The 21252-nt window shown below is 40.4% G+C and overlaps 1 protein-coding gene across 1 annotated transcript in view; it reads left to right on the top strand.

Annotated features, from left to right (window-relative positions):
- Positions 1 to 15025, top strand: part of LOC148040625 (Zn-dependent exopeptidases superfamily protein) — an 83159-nt gene extending 68134 nt beyond the window's left edge. Inside the window, exons 5-11 of the mRNA XM_087701398.1 lie at positions 2804 to 2876; positions 2995 to 3141; positions 3234 to 3389; positions 4576 to 4749; positions 12858 to 12935; positions 13096 to 13236; positions 14294 to 15025. Of these exons, the coding sequence (XP_087557524.1) occupies positions 2804 to 2876; positions 2995 to 3141; positions 3234 to 3389; positions 4576 to 4749; positions 12858 to 12935; positions 13096 to 13236; positions 14294 to 14515 (991 nt within the window). The 3' untranslated portion in view covers positions 14516 to 15025. The remainder of the gene's footprint in view (positions 1 to 2803; positions 2877 to 2994; positions 3142 to 3233; positions 3390 to 4575; positions 4750 to 12857; positions 12936 to 13095; positions 13237 to 14293) is intronic.
- Positions 15026 to 21252: the final 6227 nt, after the last annotated feature.

Here is a 21252-nt window from a genome sequence, read left to right as displayed (position 1 = left end):
GGGCAAAACAAGTTTTCCAATATCTATAGCACTGTCATGAGAACCACCAGCCATAATGAGACCAAGCAAGTGCATAGAAGGGCAAAACAGGTTGTTGTAATTTTCAGCAAATTAGCCCCAAAACCAATGCCAAATCAAGCTATGAATAAGAAAGACTGCCAAGGTAATAAGCTATCCACAAACTGCAATCATGAAACTATCAAGTACAAGTGATTGCCCTCATAAAGAATGCATAGATCAGAAATGACAGGCTGCTGTAATAAACTGCAACAATAAGTCAACAACCCACTGTGAACAATCAAGATGAAAAAGCCAGGAACAACTAGCACTGAAGATTGTCACAACTGTAGTGTGTTAGTAACCATACATGCAATAGGCATAGACATCATGCACAGGGTAGGTCTCAAGGGTAAATGAAGAGAATTGCCAAATACACAATCCATTGAGCAAAGCTCAATACATAACCCAGAAGAATATAAATACCACTGACAACACACGGACAAACATAAGTGCAAGGTCCAAGTCAAGAGATCAAATTAGCCCACAATAGGGTAATTGCATCCAATACATATTAAGAGAGCATGTACATGTCACAATGAGTCCCATTGTCTCATGGTAATACACTCAAGTTCAACTGCAAATATCGAGTGCTCTATCTAACATCCAAGTGTCAAGTAGCGGCTTCCATTGGAACAAAGGTTGAATGCCAAACAAGCATAAGAAGATCAAAGCATCATGTGTGTGGCATCTAGACATCCAAGATCCATATGACAGACATCCAGAAGCATGGGACCCAAGCAGTTTGCAAAGCTCTTACTGTGGCATCCAAGTAGCATCCATAACAGTGGATAACAGCCAATGTCAATAAAATCAAGCTCCAATCTCAGCTCAATAGCATGTTATGAGCACTACCAAGCATGTAACATCAATGGTATACACCAATGTAGCATCCCAAGTGCTCGGGAAGCATCCAATGGCAATAGGCATACAAGATCATTGATAGAATAGTGTGTTGTCCTGTTATTCCAGCAATGAAACAACCATTGCAAACTGATCCAAGTGAGCTCAATGTGGCCCACAAAGCATCTCCAAACAATAATTGAACATTTACCAGTGTGCCAGCATCAAATGAGTATAAGTAGGGCAATACCGGAGCCATAATCTCTAAGCACTGTTTCAGGCCTTTTACAGCAGGTCTGCTGTTGTATACAGCAGTAAGCAGAGTTATAATCACTGCAAGGAGTGTTCTAATGAAACCAAGGATGCCCGGGGAAGTTGCCAAGAGTGTGGCCAAGTGCAGGAGAGCTTCAGGAGCTGATTGTGTTGGTCAGATCAGAGACAGGAGCAAGATCTGCAGGCGCAATCATGCTGATTGCTGATCTGTTTGTTGCTGCCAATGTTGAAGGTAATGGGGTTGAGAAGGCAGTTAGGGGTGCTCTAGCAAGTCTATTCAAGCTTCGGAGAAAGCCTCAATAGGCCTTGACAAGTGCTGGAGTAGTAAAGCATCAATGGTTACCTCAAATGGAAGAAGCCATGGCTGGTGTTGATGAAGGGCTGAAGCTTCCAAGTCTAGGCTGAAGTAAACTGAAGGGAAGGGCTTCTGGATCTTAGCTCTGATACCAGTTGAAGGGAGGAAGCCTCAACTGGAAGCCCGCCTGGAACAATTTTAACAAGGTTCTAGTTCGTTGTTTTGCCTGATACTGCCGTTTTTTGTGAAGGAAAATGCTCTCACATCTTATATGTACTACGCCGTGGGTCGCAATGTCCACATAGAAACCTCTTTCTATAACACATCATACATTGCATGCCATATAATACACTTATGTCATAGTTTGCATTATTACATAGTCAGGGCTGGGGTTTTTGATTCCCAGTAGGGTTACTGCTTCCGATTCTTGTATGGCATATACATCATATCTTAGTCCATGCACTGTGTTAACAAATATGCTTTATTTGGGAGGTTTCAATAATTGAGGTGGCCAAGCAATCTGGGTCTCCATTAGGAAGGTCACTTTGTTTGCTGGAGGTCTAGTACTAAGAGGTCAAGAAAGGCAATAATTTTAATCAACCTCGTATGCCTTTCCATGATTGTAATTTGCAAAGTCTTCTAAGAATGGCTAGCATCTTATCTATACTCATATACTATATGTGGCATTCAGGTGGCGTAATATGTACAAATCGTAGTTCTCATGCTGAGTATATCTATTGGATGACTCACTTTGTACTGTTTATCTCTACCCGTAGGCTGTTTGAGGGCACTTTTAGCTGGCAATGGGCAACCCGTATACTGTTGGTATGTTGATGCTTGGTTACTCCAGCCGCTGAATGATGTCAGCCTTAGTGAATCTAAGGAAATGGTGTCTAGGGAATCACAACCTCAACTAAAAGTTTTAAGGTTTTTAAGGTTGTGTTCCTCTCTGGGAAATGTGAGGACCAATGAGACCTGAGCTGAGAATGCTTTTAAGGAAGTCAAATATTATTGTTGAAGATCTTGGCAGGGCTGGAGGTGAGGTAGGAGGTAGTCTATCTTGAGTCCTTGTCTAGAGAGCCAAGTAGAGATCTGAGCATAAAAATACATTAGTTTCCCCATCTCTATAGATACCCTAAGGACTAGTTCTAGAGACCTGCTGGCCTCTGACTCTGATATTGGTCTTGTCTCTAAGCCCTGGTCTGGAAAGGGGGCCTCATACATCAAGGCTGGTAGAGCATTAGTATAACAGACCCAGTTTTTTTGTCTTGGGTTCTTAAAAGGGAGGAGGGAGTAAAAAGAGAGGGAAGGATTTCATGTTCTCGTTGATTTCAGAAATGTCAATACTGATGGATTTTGTTGCAACACCCAAACACATCTTCTACCTGTCTTGTCCACGGCTATCAAGGTAAGTCCCATTCTGATTTTGTTGTGGAACATATTTATGAAGGACACTGCATGTAGCACATACTTTTTGAAATTTTTCTTGTTATGCCAGCCTTAAACCTTGACATTGCCTGCCTTAGAATGAGCTAAACAAGGGAGGGAAAGTTTCCTCTTCAATGGAGAGAGATGGTTCCACGACTGAAACTAATATTCTGGATGCCACAAACAAGATAAATAAGAAAAGTGGGGATGGAGTAGATCAAATCCATCACTCCCTGCTTTTAGAGGTATGTGCATGTCATTATAGAGATTTTCACATTGAAGTGCAAAGCAAGGAACTTTTGAATGACATTATGGGTTTTTATATTTTTGAGTACAGCTATTGGCTCAGGAATTAGATTGTGATCCAGAAGAGATTTCAGACTTTGAACTGAACATCTGTGACACACAACCAAGCGTTATTGGAGGGGCGTTGAAAGAGTTTATTTTCTCTGGTCGTCTTGATAACTTGTGTATGTCATTTTGTTCGCTAAAGGCAATATTCCAATGCCCTTTCTTTTAACATCATGTTTAGTAAACTTTCTGAATCGAATGTATCTAGGGGCACTCCAAGATAACAGTGTTTTACTCTTGCACATGCCATTTATTTTTGACTACTTGTCTGGTTTTGCAAGTTAAAGCGCGTTCTGTGTTAAAGTGCAATCGCCATGTGGTCACCTTTGTTGACTGTTATGTTGGGGCTCTGCTTGATTCACAGGGCACAAAGAAATACATCAATAACTTTTGTTTCAATTGGATGATGGCCAAATGCAGGGCTCTCTCTTCCTTGTGATTGTGGTTAAAAGTACACAGTTTGACATGTCTCTGTGATGTTCACTTTTGTTCTGTTCATCTCTCTGTATAAGACATTATATGCCACAGTACAGTGCATACACGTTCAAGAAATCACATTAAATTTTGTCTGACTACCCAATTGATTAGGGTTTTGATTCATAGTAGGGTTCAGTTTTATAATCAGTGGATGAAATGTATGGAAAAGAAACAGATCAAGATCTTCTTGAACATAGCTAAGGATAGAGATAGAAGGAGCACTTGTAAGTCTGACTTATCAACAGCCATAACATTTTGCTTATTCTCTATTCTTGCATCACTGCAGGACATTCCAGAGGAGAATCACTCTGGTAGGCATTATTAGAGGCATGCTTTGATCTCTTCTTTATACCCATGCTGGTTTTAGGATAGTAAGAAAGCCAAGAGTTCTCATACACCAAGACGACTCCACTTTCTTTGTTGTCATGTCTTGTTTACCCATGATGAGATATATCATGGGCTAGTTGCATTCACCATTTTGATCTCATAGGCCATAGATGTCAAAACTTAATACAACTCTCTCTTTCTCTCTCTCTCTCTCTCTCTCTCATGCATCTCTCTCTCTCTCCCCAGTATCAGAGGCCTGTCAGTTATTTTGATGCTACACATCTCCTGTCATACTAGTCTTTTCAAGCACATGCTCTATGTTTTCATTTGGATGCTGGGCTTTCTCAATGGCCTTGTGCTCAAGTTTTTAGGCTATGAAGGGGTTCTTGTTAGTTTTTGTTGACGTGAAATTGCTGTGAGGATAATTTAATTGTGCAGACCAGGATCCCAACATGTTTATTCACACAATTGAGTTTTTCTTGTGGTTGATTTTACTTGTTGACATTAACGCGATATATTGTCAGGGTCTAATTGATGCGGCACATGAAGATTCCCTGCAGCATGAAGAGGGAGTGAGAATGGTTGCCTTGTTTGATCATGAGGAAGTAGGGTCTAACTCAGCGCAAGGTGCTGGATCTCCTGCCATGTTTGATACTTTGACCAGAATAACCTTATCATTTGCAGGCAGTGGCTCTCAGGTACCTTGTTGGAGATTGTTGAGTTTATTCATTTGATTTCACTGTTGTAGTTCTTATAAAGATGCTTTAAAATGAAGAGTAGAGGGCAAGTAAGTGAAAAAGATTTAGATTTCTTCATTTATTCAGCAACATTCTGGAAGCCAATTGGGTTCTGTTTGATGAGATTACTTGTTTTACTTCAATCATATTGTGCACTCATTGTTGATTACTTATTTTCTTAATAATGCAACAGACCAAATAGAGGGTGTAAAATTCTAGCTCTTACAAATTTGTAGTGTTCATGACATGGTAATCCTTCTTCTTTGCTTTTGGGACTGCCGAAAGCCTTCTCCCATGGTTTGGATGCTGAAACTCTGTCTTATGACTTTGATGGTGAAACTTTTTCTTCCACTTTTCGGCTGATGTACCTCAATCATGCATGCATCTATTCATCCAATAGAGCCATGATAGACTGAACTTTGTTCCCCTGCATGTAACTCATCCCCCAATACCTCTACCTTCTCACCTTCAAGAAGAGGCACAAACGATGACATGGCTACTTTGTAGCTTTTTGGTGCATTATGACTGGAGTTGACTGCTCTAATAGAGGAGAAGGGGTCTTTTCCATGGGTTACTTGCCCTCACAATGCCACTTGGAGATGATCCCTTGTTGCTTGCTTGCGTTTCTATGATCTCCCCCAACTTTGTTGTGATGCTTTCATTGTTAGTAGCAATGGCCTCATTGCCTTATTGATTGATCCCCCAACTACTTCAGCAACTGTGATAACTATATTTTGAAGCAAAGCCACCTTTGTTGCAGGACCAGCCACATAAGAGGTTAAAGGGCTCATTGGATTGGTAGGGGTCAAGGGGTGATCCTCACCCTTTGAGCTCTTTCTGTTCCCTGTCTTCTTTGGACCCATAATGAAGCTTCAAGCCCAAAACATGCTTAAGTAATGAACTTTATCAAAAGAAAGGCGATCCTAGAGAGTTTCTGTGTCCTACATGCAAACCCTAATGGCCCCAATCTTTCTATAAACAGATAGGATTTTCTCAATGCAGCCCAATCTCGTTTTTGCAGTTTGTAGGTGCTGAAGCTTCCTGTCCACACCCGGTTCGTGGAGGATATGTCAACCGGAGTTGTTCATCAACATCAGCCATCATCTAGTGCTTGCTGCTCAGCTCACTCCTTTGGAGTCCTCTCAGCCTGGTGTCTGGTGCACACACCTTGGCAACTGCTGTCCTATCTGCGTTTACCCTGTTTCATGCCATGTGGAGCTGCCAAACAGTCATCTATGCTGTTGCCCTGATCTGCCCACATCAGCCACAGCTGCATTTTCAGTCCTGGACTGATTTGCTGCTGTAGATGCAGCTGTACACTACTGCGTTTTTATCTTCTGCTGTTGCATGGACTGCTGCAATGTCATCAACATTTGCATTTGCAGTTTTCTACTTTGTCTTTACCCATTTGACATTGATCCAACGCCACTCAGCTATGTTTGTTGTTGCCAAACACTTTTGGAGGCTGCCTTGCTGCGTTTTGGTATCTGTTAGAGTATGACACACTCTCCATCTCATTATCTTTGCCTCGGTTCTTGAGACACGAGAGTTTTAGGTTTCACTATTCATCATTGCATAGTGTGTTTGCGGCATTGAGCATCGTGTTCTATTCAGATGCATTCATTTCATTTTTCTTTGTGTTCATTGTCTTTGAGTTACCCTAGCCCTAATTGTATTCTGTTATCAATTGTATTTGAGGTTTTGTGTTAGGGCATTTCTTTATATGGTATCAGAGCTAGGTATTCTTTGAAGAAACCTAGACCTTGATTTGAAAGATGTTCTTAGAATCTATAGAAGGGAAGATGACATCGAACACAACAATACCACTTGAGTCTCCCAAACCGAGCATGCTTGAGCTGACAGTGCTAGTATGGTAGTAATGAACAAATCTAGAAGCACGAGAGCTAGAAGTTGTAGGGTAGTATGAGATTATGAGTAAGATGAACCATGAGGTACTGGACAAGAAGGGTAGGAAGGATAAGGTGGCTAGAAAGAAGGTGGAGATGGGATAAGGAGTAGGAAGAGTTGAGTAGGCAAAAATGGGATGTGCGTATCCATATGGTGCCGATGGTGGAGGCATTGGAACATGGAAGCCCTATCCAAATGTTGGCTGGGGCACAATAGAATGACGGGTAGGTCCACTAGGTAAAGCCATGGAGGTAAATTGTGGTACCAGTTGACAAGACTTGTTTCAATGAGTCAAATTACACCACTTGGTTAAATTTGATGAGGCATATTCTTGAGTCTCAAACCTACGGGACCTTGTCTTGGGGTTGAAACCTCAACCTGATCACACACTTGTTCATACGAGTTTGTTCGCTCATGGAAGGTTAGAAATGCCTTCGCTATGGTCAAGTTGATGCAAGTTCTCTCTCTGAGTTTCACTCCTACTTACAACACTTTGATCTAGTATTTGAGCGATGGGCATACTTGATTGATCGTGAGTCACAAGGAACCTCCCTGTCTTATCTCAAACTACAGTGATAAAATCTACCTAAAAAGTATAAGTATTGTCATCATTGTTAAAAGGTTGGCCGTGAGGATGAGTGTCGATCAAAGGCAAGAGATGCACAACCAAAACCCAAGAATTAGACCCCTGTCCCCTAGTCGGGCAACCCTGAGTAGTGGAGGTAGGGTGGTGGCAACCAAAATCAGGGACATTGATGTGGTTAGATCCACATTGTCATCGATCAGCCATAACAATCAATATTGTTCTCAACTCTAGAGGGCTTGTTTGACTAGTTTGTAGAGGCCCACCTTGTTTCTTTGGAGACATCCAAGGATGCGTGCCTCATCCACATTTGTGAGTTATTTCCCAACGAGGTGATTGTAGAGGCTCACTCTTCACAGCCTAGCACTTCTTCTCTTGCTTGGATTGTGATAATGGAGCCACACATCACATGACTCCCATCCAAGACATTTTTCTTATTTGAGCCCCTACAAGCCATGCGTGTTTAGGTTGGGAATAACTCTTGGTCAAGATTCGGGCTTACGGTTGTTAATTTTGCCACTGATCAAGGTTTGGATCTTGCTACATTGGACGATGTCTATTATGTTCTTGAGCTTGGAGTGAACTTGTTATTTGTTCAACAGCTTTGCAAGTTGGGGCAACCGATGATCTTTACAACGACCACAGTTGAGGTCCTTGATTGTCAGATTGATTTAGTGATTGCTTGCGGTGAGGCACAATCTAGTGGCTCTACTCTCAACACTCTCCATTGCTGCCCACACCCCTAAATGGAGGACATCTTAGTTCATGGAGTTTTTTCAAGTGCTGCTCTTCTTCCGTAGGTTGTCCAACCAGCCACAACTATTTCAATCAACAACGGGCAGAATCCAACTGCTCTTGAGTGATAGAATAAAGTGCCCGATATTCTACCTCCGTAGATGATAAGGCCATGGTAGACTGCTTCTTATTGCTCGATGGGATAGCTTGCGATCAGCAAAACCTATGGTGGAGTGTCTAGACTCCACCGTAGCAGCTAAAAAACGTGTTTCCTTTAGTTTGAAACTTATGAAACATTTCTTAAAGTAAGAAAGGTTTCTGAGAGTAAAAAATGTGTTTTTTTTTTGTGACTTGGAACCCAAAATATGGGTTTTTTGACAAAACAATTGGGCAATGTTAAACATGATGATGATGATGTGTAATGACTCTTGTGGGCTCAAGATTTTTGATAAGGGATTGATTTTTTGGTGATTTTGTTTGGTTATTGAACTTTGTCAATCTAGTATCTATTCTTTTCTTGAGAGTTGATTATTATACGACTTTAGTCTCATTTATGAGTTATTTATGATATATTATGATTCATTCTTGATTTTGATATTTTGCCAGTTTGTTTCAAAATGAGAATCATGATGTTGCAACTTAACTCAGTCCATATTTTAGATAGGCTATTTACATGTTTATTTCAATTTTCTTTGTATGATATATATAAATCTTAATGTGTGAGTTCTAAACCATAGTATAGCTTGTCCAAAGACTAACTTTGACATAAATGACAAGTCAATAATGAATCAAGCTCAATTGGCCATTCTTCATTTAGGAGAGAGTTCCATAGAGGTTTAGAACCTCTTTCCTTAGTCAAAACTATTAAAAATCCCTATATTAAAAAACTCGCATTTCTTATTTTGCCCCCTCTTGAAAGAAACTTACAAAACATGTTTCTAACATTTTGTTTCTAAATGTTTCTAACGTTTCTGGCTGCTATGGACTCCACGTCTCCTTTCCAATCTGAGTCACTCCATCTAGCAAGAGTGGGCCCCTCTCTATACATGATCATGTAGGATCGAGTATCCTATAAATAACGGAATGTGCACAATGCAACTCTACATTGAGCTTGAGTAGGTGTCTTCATGAAGGAAGATAGTAAAGCCACCACAAAAGATATATCCGGCCTAGTATGAATAAGCTAGATCAAGGAGCTAATAAGGCACTTATAGCGAGTAGTATCTAGTAGGGGTTTTCTAATAGGAAACAACTTGAACTCACGGTTCATGGGGCATGAAATGGGCTTTCACTCAACCATACCAAACTTTGATGGAAGCTCGGAGACATATTTGTGCTGGGAAATAAAAATGCCTTGTGTCAATTGATAAATCTCAAGACCAAGGAAGAAGTGAAAGATCCCAAGGTCTATCATGTCGAACTCATGTGGCAAAATATGTGGAGTCCAATCCACCTACAATGAGTTACTCCTTGTTACAATCAAGTCATCCACATACAAGATGACCAATACACACCTATCGCCCTCAGCCTTATAATAAAGATTGCGGTTATATTGGAGCGATAGAAACCATTCTGTAGAAAGAAGTGATCGATCTGTTAGTATCAAAAGCCATAGGAGCTTGCTTCAAGCCATATTGGGCCTTCCCCAGGGCCCAATCCATAGACATGATCCTCCTTCCCGTGCACATGAAATCGAGAGGCTAATCACATAAATTAGTTTCTCCAAGATGTTCAAGAAGGCAAACTTTATGTCCATATGGTAAATTGGCCATCAATGATGAGGTGCATGAGTCAAACAACGTGAATAGTATGAGCTATAGGTGCAAATGTCTTTGAATAGTCTAAGCCCGGCCTTTGTGCAAGACCCTTTGCAACAAGCCTAGCTTTGCGCTTGTCCAAGACTCAGCTAGGTATTTGGTCTCATACCCACTCTACACCAATCATTTGTTGCTTCCCTAGATGCAAAACCAACTCCCATGTTTGATTAGGCTCGATAGCACTGAGCTTCATCTACATGGCACGACCCTAAGTATCCTATGCAAGAGGCTCATCAATAGTAGTAGGCTCATGTCTTGCAAAATCTGAGACATAAGGGCATAGTTCACATAGAGTGAACTATGAGAGTGTGCAACGGAAAGGAACGGAAACATAGAGACAGAGGAATAGAGAGAGACTGCAAGGAAAGAAGAATGAAATCTGCACTGAACGAGAAAGAATGCTGATACAAACGGGAAAGCAGGAGACTGATTAGTCCTTGCCGCAGCCCATAGTGTCAATGAGCCTATGAGGGCACCAGATCAGGCTGATAATGAGTAGCACCGGAGATGGAGGAAGATGACAGAGTCGGAGTGTGCACCTGCTAGGGAGAGGGTACCATCAAGGCAATGCGAGGGCTAGAAGGACGGGTCCTATGTGAGAAATGCGAAGAAGCAAGTGGAGGAGTGAGCTGCTCGGATCTTCAAGACTTGTTAGCATGGTGTTCCCTTTCGGAACGCTGCTCTGATCTTCTTTCTTTGTGTTGCTCTTTGTGACGTTTGGATTGGTGAGAGTGCTTGTCTTCTAAAAAGATAGACCCCTTGTCCGAGTCATCAAACGCATTGAACTGGTTGTATTCCATCACTGTAATAGACCTGCAAACATACGAAATCTGCTGTATTTTGCTGTTGAAGAGCCGGAGCGGAAGGTATAGTCAGGTACACTTCAAGAAGATAGTGCTAGATGTCCCGCCTTTGTTGAAAAATCACTGGAACAGTACAGAAAATCTGCTTTATTTTGTAGTAAACAGCAGGCTGAAATCTGCAATTTCAGCAATATTGTGGTCTCCTCTCGCTTAAGTCTCTACATCCTCACTTAGGCGATGACACCATGTGAGAGTGCACAAGGGAAGAGGAACACGAACACGGAGAGAAAAGAGAAGAGATGGACAGCAAGAATAGATGAGAATGAAGTGATAATCTTCATTGAATGTGAATGGAATGCTAAGTACAATGTTGGGCTGATCAGTCCCTGCATGCAACCCAAGGTGTCAGTGAGGGCACCGGATCAAGTTGATGAGAATGGTAGCACCAGAGATGGAGGAGGGCTGAAGGAGTGTGTTGAACTTGCAAAAGAGAGAATAATTGGCCATGATTGGGAGGGGGGACTATGAATAGCCAACTGGGTCCAAAACTGGCGATCCGGCCCAAATTTGGAGCAGTTTGCCTATCAAATACTGGCTGACTAGTAGTCATAAACGTGAAAAACATCTGGTGCAGATAATAAATAGCCCACGGCCCCACTCTAGCCACTAAACTGGCTGCACAGGAAACAGAGAAGGGCTGGAACTAGTGTGAACACATCCTAAGCACACTGAAAAAGAAACGCACACAAATAGAATGGGCTGAAATAGTCAAAGTTCCCATGTCTTCGTCTGACTCTGAGGGAGCTCACAACCAAGGATGAGAGATTAACAAAATACAAGCTAACATCCACATTGCTTGCTTGCATAACTAGCCGTGCATTTGCCTATGGTGGCTCATAGCCCTAAACCTATCTGCAAGCTCCAATTGCTTGGTGTACATTTGCCTCGACCAGCTCCCTGACCCACCTATCGTAGGTGCCATGGGCTCCTCCTGTTGACCAAAAGTAACACGTCTCTCTCCCACCCCCCACCCCCCACCCCCCACTCCCCCCCATCCACCCACCCGCAAAATTGACATCGGTCGTCACTCTTCTCTCTCCTCAACATGACAAATTCTCCTCTCATCATTACCAGCTTTGAAGAGAAGACTGAAAAACAAATTAAAATAATTAAAATTTCAATGATTATGTTTTTGTGTAGGTCCCTTGATGTCTGATGATGGTTTGCCATGGCCATGGAGTGGCAACTCCGCGGACCCCATTCGTTGGCACACATCCAAGAAACTGAACCCTTTACACCATCCCGAGCATGAGTATTGGACATGAACAACTTCTCCTCAATACCTAGCACCTGCAGCACATTCCTTCCATGTTCATCCCTTTCGCTAGCAGCCTCTCATACTGCCCTATTTGATACAAAAATGAGCCTGTGAGGCATGGAGGGTCATAGACCTATGAGCAAATGGTGGTTTTGCACCAGAGTAGGTTGATGCTTTGATGCCAATGAAACGTTCCCCTAGCATCCAACTTGCACGCAAGACACAACATAAGCCATATCTATGACACAAAAGCCATAAGGGAGTGGATATCAAACTTACTTTCAAGCCATAGTGCCAATTAGGCTCTACTTCGAGATTGGGGCCAGCAGCGTATCAGGCTACACTCCTTTTAAAAGGGCTGGTGTCCCATACCACCAATCCACACCGTCCAAATGTGCATACATGATGGCCCTTGGGCCTAGAGTCCAAGAGTAGTGATCACAAAATGAATGTGCACAAATGGGCATGGAGTTCTATTTGTAGAACTCAAACTGCTCTTGACAAGCGCTTAAGGATTTCATGAAGTTCAAGTTTGTTTGCTGGGACATGATAGGTGCTTGATGTTGGTTAGCCCATGGTACGTTCGCACTAAGTCACTCATGACCCAACGCTGTTACCAATGCTGCTGATATCCATCTTGGATGTAATAATTTCACTCTTTGTATGAGACACGTCAATGAAGATCTTGAACTAAACCACGCTTTTAGTAATCTATCCAGTATGTAACATCAGATATGTGGTTGAAAATCCTGCCTTAACTTACAAATCCCAGAAAGGTGCTGAATAATATTCACTCTCTAAATGCAAATTTTATAGTAAACCATTGAGAAGTCTTAATTCACCTATTCTCAGTCTGAACATATGTCTGTAGATTCGATCATTCAATCTTCTAATCTTTATTGCAGACATTAGTTAACAAAGCTGTTCAAGAGAGCTTTCTTGTGTCTGCTGACATGGCTCATTGTTTACACCCCAACTACATGGTGAGTCTTTCAATCAAAAAGGGCAGTTTACATAGTTTTTATTCAACAGTCCATCCTTATATCATTATTCTGTACTCCTAATACAAGGGCTCCACTGTGCATGTGGTTACGTTTTGTTCTACGAAGTATTCATTACAGATCTCTTAAAATATTTGTACAGGATAAGCATGAGGAAAACCATCAGCCAAAAATGCATAAAGGTCTTGTTATTAAGCATAACGCCAACCAGCGATATGCCACAAATGCAGTTACTGCTTTTATGTTTCGGCAGATTGGGAAAAAGCACAATATTCCTGTTCAGGTATGTGAATGCTTAATCTTTTCCTTTGAAGGGGAGGGCTATTTGAGTTTGAACATCATACTGTATGGAATCAAACCCTCTCTTTTTCTCCCTTCAGTAATTTCTTGAGCATGTCTAAGGTTTATTCTGCAAATGGGCATGCGATTCTGTTGGACTCACCTGAGGAAGATGAATGAAAATGCTCTTTTTTTCAGAGTCTCTTAAGGTCTAAGGCCCAAGTGATTCATTTATTTAGTGGAATAAAGGAGTATAATTTAGCTACCTAAGACTGAGAAACATGCTCTCTGCCTCAGGTTATTCTCAGTAAAAGTTTTTGAATCTGGCAGTTTCTTGTGAGCCTCTTCATACCATATGTAAATTTTAATGCTTTGGAACATGATTGCCATTTTGTGCATCTTCATAAATTAGTGATCCAACATGGTTGCCAGTCTGTCAACGAAAAATATAAAACAAGCTACCACTAGTTTTGTTTCCTTTTCGTGTCACCGCTTAATATTTTGGTCTTTCTGTCCAAGTACTAGCTAGCTCTAGTGATAAACTCGTAGCAGTTGCGGTTGATTTGGTTTCTTCATTGGTCTGTTTAGCGAGCATGTGTTGTGTGCGTGTCTTGAACTGCATGCTTGTTAGCAAGGCTTGATGGGCAGGATGTACAAAACAATATATTGTGAAACCAAGCCAATAGAAGTGGCAAACCTTCTATACCAGTCTGATTGCTGTAGGCCAGTGGTAGTGTTAGTGCATCACGATAACTAGAAGATGTCTGTCCTTCCTGATGTATGCAACTTTTGCATTCTAACTTAATCCTCTCCATTATTATTCTTGATGTTAAGTAATTTCATGTTTCTTTTTCATGCTTTATTCTTCATCAGTCTTAAGTAAACAAGAAAGGCTAGTTTGCCGTTTGAGGCCATTCCTTTAGCTCTCATGCTCTTTCATGAGTTTATGAAAGAGCTCTTATAATGTTACTTGGGAATGTCTCGGCAATGCTTTTTGCTGTGGCTTCTTTGATGTTGAAGGAACAACCTATCTTTCTGATTATCTTTGATGTTTGTTTCAGGATTTTGTTGTCCGTAATGACATGGCATGTGGCTCTACAATTGGTCCTATTCTGGCGAGTGGTGTTGGTATACGCACTGTCGATGTTGGAGCTCCGCAACTCTCTATGCATAGTATTCGGGAGATATGTGGTGTAGATGATGTCAGTTATGCCTATCAGCACTTCAAAGCCTTTTTTCAAGAAGTTTCTCAGCTTGATAAACAACTAGTTGTGGATGAATAGAGCAAATCTTGAAGCTTCTTGCAATATGATCTGTGTTTTGCAAAGGCTTAGGTTCAGGTGGATGTTGATCACATAATTGAATCCCCTCAAATGCATCATTGGTTTAGGAGTCGAGGTCTTTAGTGAATGACCTTGACTATGTGACCCCCTCAATGTGTAATTGCCTTTGGACTGGAGGTCTTTTAGGAAGAGAATGACTTTGACATCAGTTCCTTACATGTAAAAGTCAAAAGTTATGTTATAAACCCAACGATTAAGGTATCAAAGATGAATGCAGAGCTAAGAGTAGACATTCAAAGATGGTCTATCTATATGGTGCACGAATTTCGAATGGTCATGAAAATCACAAGCTGAACATGTTAACTAAATCCACCTGGTTTTCAAATGTGCTGCCCTATGAGAGCAATGAGCCTTTGTAGGCAGCTTTATGTCATGCATCCTGTTGAAAGGTTTCTGTGATTTGTTTACAGCCGGCATGATCTAGACACTCGTTGAGCCTTTTTTAATACAAAACTTCTGAATTGAAGCTCAAACATTACGCTGACTAGTTTAAGTGACATCGATCTGAGGAAATAATCATAAAATTTTGTAAATGGATCCAAACCTCCTGAAATGCAAATGGGTCATGCACATGGTTGATTAATATAATCAGTAGCTGAGAACTTCCAGCTTCATTCCTGGCTGTGTCATTGTATAGTAAGGAGGTCAAGGACTTCGGTGATTGGGAGTTGAATACGGAACCCAACAGTTTACAGGAGCTAGGCTGTTCTCTCGAAGCCTGAGTGTCATTGTGTGGTTAACCTTCTTCGACCCACGGTTGGCAGTTGATTGAAGCTCACTAAGTTGAAGGGGCCGGTAATAAGTAAGTTGATGTCCTTCTTGAAGCGATTCCATCCTTCACTCATATTTGAGGGTTCCCATTGGATCTTTTCAATATTCAGGTGAACCATACAAATGTTCTTTCATGTTTGAAATTTATTCATCAACTGACCCTCAACTATAAAAGTATTGGAACATTTTGATCTCTTTACATGTAGACATAGTTCTAAAATTTAGTGACATTGAAGGATGCATTGTCTGCAGGTTTTAACTACATAGCTATTGCTTGACTTAGAACTTTTATTTAACATCTGGGAAAAGCTTCAAGTAGCTAAAAGACGATCAATCTTTGATAGACAATTCTCACTCAAACGGGGGTGGCAGGCTTTGAGTTTAGGAAGCATAACTTTAATGGTCCCTTTACATGGTATTGTGGAGAATGGGCACCACCTATTATCATGATAAATTTCAAAATCTCCATTATGAAAGTATCGATAAGAAAAGAAGCTATATAATTACAACCACACACATGCTCTATAGAAGCCATTTTGGACTTTTATTTACCTATTAACTTATAGATTTCTACAGTGGAGGCCAGGATTTATGATAAGTTCTTTAGCTTATTGCTCATTGTTTGTAAATGGGGCAATGGTAACATTGCGCAGATCGTTTCCAAACTCGTTGGACTTAGATATTTATAATTTATTTGTGAGGAGATTTTTATTTTTAGGTGATGTTTTGGTCAACATACATTTTTGCCTTAAGCATAGCCACCATTTAGCCCAAATGCTAATTTTTGGAGGTTTTCTTTATTCATCGGACTAAATTTTTAGGCTCGAAAACTTAAAAAATTGCCCATATATACTAAAATTTATATATTTTGATTTAAAATTTTCTAAAAAATAGGTCTCTCTTAAAATTCACCCAATGTTCTAAATTATTCACCATTGATCAACCAAACATTCGCCCACGTATCTACAAACTAACAATTAAGGGGATCTCTTATTTTTTACCCTACAAGTTTGAACATGTTTGAATATCGACTCTTATCATTGTCTTTGGTTCTGTTAAAACGCCAAACATGGAAAATGAGAAACTACATTCAACACAAAAAATGAGAAAATAGCTCGCTTTTTGTTTTGTATTAGTTTTAGCTTGTGCTTTCCTCTCACTAGTTGTAAGGTTGTCACCTTGCAAACCTATTCTATTAAATCAACACATGGAAAATAAGAAACTACTATCAAGATAGAAAATAAAAGATTAGCCAAGTTTTTCATTTGTATTAGTTTTAGCTTATGCTAATGTTTTAAAAATATACGCCCTTGGATTCAATTTAGCTCTCATGGTGTTGATTACCTCATGTAAGTATGTACTTTTACTTCCAGGGTACATGAATGATTTAAATTTTATCACATGGTTATACACATGTTTAATGTTGATATATAGCTTGTTTCTACGTTAGATTAGTTTGATGATGATATTGGCTTTAAGATCACTCATGATTTTGAAAATGAAGGATAGGGAAAATATAAATCAATGTTCAATGCTGAAATGACATGTTTTTTTGGTTGATTTTGGTTGTTTTTATGGATTGAATGGATGATTTTACATAATGATTGATTGGTTTTGAAGTGGTTTGAGAGTGTTTTGGATAGGGTGGAATGGTTTTGATAAGATCATGATGTTTTTCAATAGAGATATGAGGCTTTATGATATTCTGTTAGGTTCTGTTGAGGCTTTTGTTTTGTTCTGTTTTTCTTTCTATATGAATGATGGAGTAAAGTTTGAGGTTGTTTGAAGGCTCATTCAATGGTTTTTTATGGTTTTGATTGGTTTTAGTTATGTTGGATGCTTTTTGTTGACCTTCTGTAACTCTTTATTGAGGTTCTGTAGAGCCTCTATCTCTGTTCTGGTTTGTTTTGTATGCCTCTGTAAGTGTTCTGCTGGATGAGGGTGTAGTATGGGAAAGTTTTCTAGCCTTGGCAAGAGGTGAATGCAAGTTCAAAATAGCTCAAAGAAGTAAAAGAAGCAGCTGTTGAAGACTCAAGTGAAGACTGGAGTGAAGTGATAGTAGTGAGCTATGAAGAGTCAATGTAGTGGCTTTAGTAATCTTTCATATCAAACATACATCTAGGGGGGGTATTCACGACCAAAGAAGGGTTATTGTGAGTGATTATTGAGTATTATAGTGAGGAGATGATGTACTATTGACATAGAGAGAGAAAGTCAGAGATAGCTAATTTTATGCAAGACAATGTATCTATCTATGAGAGATTGTGAGAGAAAGCTATGGAACCTTTGAAAATGAACTATATGTGATATCTTTCCATTCAAAGTGGAGTATTCTTTTGTGTCTTTGTGGTCTATCAAAGAATTCTATGAAGAATATGAAGAGAATGATGGATTTTGTTAAAGTTAAAGCCATGGGAGAATTATTTCTATGAAGTTGCATGAAGATTTATTGTTCATAGTGTTTTTTTTAAAATTGAGATCATATCAAATATGAAAAATATGGTTTTTGATGATACAAAATAGATTTTCTTGTAGTAAAAATTGTATTTTTCTTGGTGTGTCTCTTGGAGCTCCATATTTTTGGTGTGCAGCTAGGGAAGACTGCTATCAACAAGCATCAAAAGAGGCTGAAAATGAAAGAAATGGCATTGCGAAGAAGAGAAGAATTCAATGGACGCTTGTAAAGTTTCTTCAATCACTGAAGAATTGGAGATTCTCATTGACAAAGTCCCTTTCTACAAGTGCATTCCACAATGGCAGAAGCATATCACCATCTTGATATATGCTCTATATGGTGGACTATTTCCTCTCCTTGATGAAGCAATAGAGACGTACATCTTGGTAGCAAACTGTTTGGGAACAAATTGAAGTGTAAAAATAGAGAGAATGATCATCCATGGGAGATTTAGCATTCATTGAGAAATTTTCAAACATCATCAAGTGAGAGATAGTAAATAAGCTTCAGGAGTCGTGGTCAATGAAAATTCACGAAAATAAGAAAGAAAAGTGTTGGAATTTGTTCGTGGATGCTTAACAACAAGACACATGGGACACATGGGGCATTGACAATCTCATGTTTTTCTAATTAGCAACCTATTGGAAGCTAGTAGACAAAGTGTTCTTTATAACATACACAATTGAAATAATCAGAAGCTAGTATTACTATGATGATGACACTACAACGATCTTAAGAAGAACGAGTTTTGACACCTTTAGAATGGAATATCTTCCCCTGTGGCGGTCTGTGTTGGGGTAAAATGCCTCTGGGCCTGCCCATGTACACTGTGACCCCCCATTCTTTATTTATATATAATATGATAGTGCAATAAAGCTGTCAGTTTAGTTGGATAGCACCTACATTGTGTGTGCTTTTCTCTCCCGCATCTTTCTCTTCTTCTTCTTCACTGCCATTGCATCCCCTTCAACTGGTATCAAAGCTTTGATTCAGAGCTTGATCGTCGAGCTTGGCTCGGCATTACTTCATCTCGGATTGAAGACCGAGAGCTTGAAGCTTCAATGCCAACTATGGCTTCTTTCCCCCGAGGTAAGATTTCATCTCCCGCCTCTCCCCGCCTCTCATAGGCTCTTTGCAAGTGTTCCTTGGCTTCATTGGGCAACTTATATGCCCCCATTTGCCCCCTTATCCTCAGCATGACCAACAGGCCCCACAATAGCAGCTCACGCTTTTTTACGCTTGTTTCAAAATCTGGCTCAAAAATTTCATTTTTTCTCATATCTCGAGCATCCGGAACCCGATTTAGGCATGGTAAGAGTCTAACTTGGGATTTTGGCACGATCTAGACACAATGGTGATATCAGATCTATCAAATTTTGATCACAAAATTTTCTGTAACAGATCTGAGTTGATCTACAACAAGAAAATGCCATGCTCTTAGCTTATGTGATGCTCCCGAGGCTTGGTATTTGATGTCCAAATGCTTTGGGGATATTTGCCCAATGTTTTGAGATGCTTTGGGACTTGATTTGAGCTTCTATAGCTCGATTTATGCAGGGATTTACTGCTGTACATTGTTTAGGCAGTAAGGTTTTATCAAGGACTGCTTATGCATAATGCTCTTTGTTGACATTCCGGTGTCTTGTTGGATGTATTGATGCTTGGTCATCATGGTTTATGCTCGGATATACTATTTGAGAGCTATTGAGCCTTGATTTGAATGTGGACACTTTGTTGTTGGCTAGGATTTATGCTACCTTAGTTGACAAGTTATTTTACCTCCAGTTTGGTTATGCTTATGGTCTATGGGTACTCCCGACTACTTAGGATGATATGCTAATGTATTTGGATGATGCCACTTTGATGTTTATGCTCCCGGATGCTTCTTGAGCAAAGAGTAGAGCTCAATTCTTGGTTCAATGTCATTTTCTTTGCAGCTGGCATTTGACTTGACAAGGCTTATGCCCCGTGCTACCCATTATGGGACTGATGTCTGATGTGGATGCTTTTGGGTTCGGCTGTAGTATGGCAGATGTTTGGGCTTGAATCGACTTGCATTTGAGAATTTTGTGGAGCAGTTTGCATTTGGTTGGCTTATCACATATGCAGCTTGGATGCTATTTGGCCCTTAAATGCCCCGATTATGGATCTTGGATTTACTTGGATGCAGATATATGTTTGAGCAATGCTTGCTACATTGTCTTGGCAGTTCGTTATTGAGATTTCATTGCTCATTGATACTTGGTTCTTTGCGGGTTACTCCTTGATCATTGGACTTCTTGACAGTGCTTGGGTTTAGCAGTTATGGCTTTGTTGCTTCCATGTTGCCTAGCTTCTATGCTACTTGGGTTGCTTTTGCCCATACAAGTCAGAGAGCAGTTGCTCTTGATGCTGACCCGTCTATGCACATGGTCTACTTTTGTATACCTTACAAAGCCACTTGTATGGATGATGTTGTACAGGTGTTTGGGCTTCTCTTGGAGCTTGACTCTTGCAGGATGCTTTGCCACTTGTCGGTCTTTACTTGACTTGGATGTTCCTAGGTGGCATGATGTACTGCAGAGCTATGAGTATGCGTATGGTTATGAGATGATTTCATGGCTAAATACCATATGCTCTTATGACAGATGTCTTATGCTTTACTGTACTGTGGTTGCGTATGTCATGCAGTTGCCTATGACTCTTCTTCATGTGGGAGCTTTTGCATCCTTGGTTGATGCCTTTATGTCCTCCTGTTTGTTGAGGTTTCATGAGCCTTTGCAGCATGCTTCTACCACTCATGTACTTGTAGATGATTGTCTTTATAAGCATGTTCCCTCCGTTGGGACAGCCCTCGACTCCTTGAGCTCTTTGGATGCTATGGATAGCCCTATTCATGATGACTCGGATTCCTCGTCGTCTTCTACAGGTTCTTCAGTTATAGATGTTGTATGCTTCCATTGTGGAAAGCTTGGGTATGTTAAAAGAAAAATTTTAAGACGGATTAGAGAGTAGCAGAGATAGAGATGGACTTGACACGAGCAGAGAGTTAGTGATGCAACATGTATTACCACTCTTTCTAGTGGTGAGGTACATGGAATTACCCATGATGATGCAGTTGAGCATGTCCTCCTCTCATCTAGTTTCCCTACAACTTACTTGCTCAATGATCAGGCCCATGCCTTTGATTGGCTTTTTGACTTTATGGCATTTTGTCATGTTACCCCTCATAAAGCATGGTTCTCTTCTTACAAGGAGGTTGATGGATGTATTGATGTGGGCCTTGAGTAGACTTATGTTATTGTTGGTATAGGGGACATACACCTAGCTTTGCCTAATGAGACTTCTCTTATGCTTATGGATGTTCTACATGTTCCCATGCTCAGTAAGAGCTTGATTTCTGTCAGTCAATTGCATGATGCAGGTTACTCTATTTCTCTTCAGGATAGGTCATGGAAGATCTACCGTGGTT

This window comes from Lygodium microphyllum, chromosome 2 (assembly GCF_053477565.2).
Source record: "Lygodium microphyllum isolate KBCC chromosome 2, Lygodium_microphyllum_v1.1.10, whole genome shotgun sequence".
NCBI lineage: Eukaryota > Viridiplantae > Streptophyta > Polypodiopsida > Schizaeales > Lygodiaceae > Lygodium > Lygodium microphyllum.
Note: the sequence above shows the minus strand (reverse complement) of the source record. Positions and strands in the feature narration are given on the sequence as shown.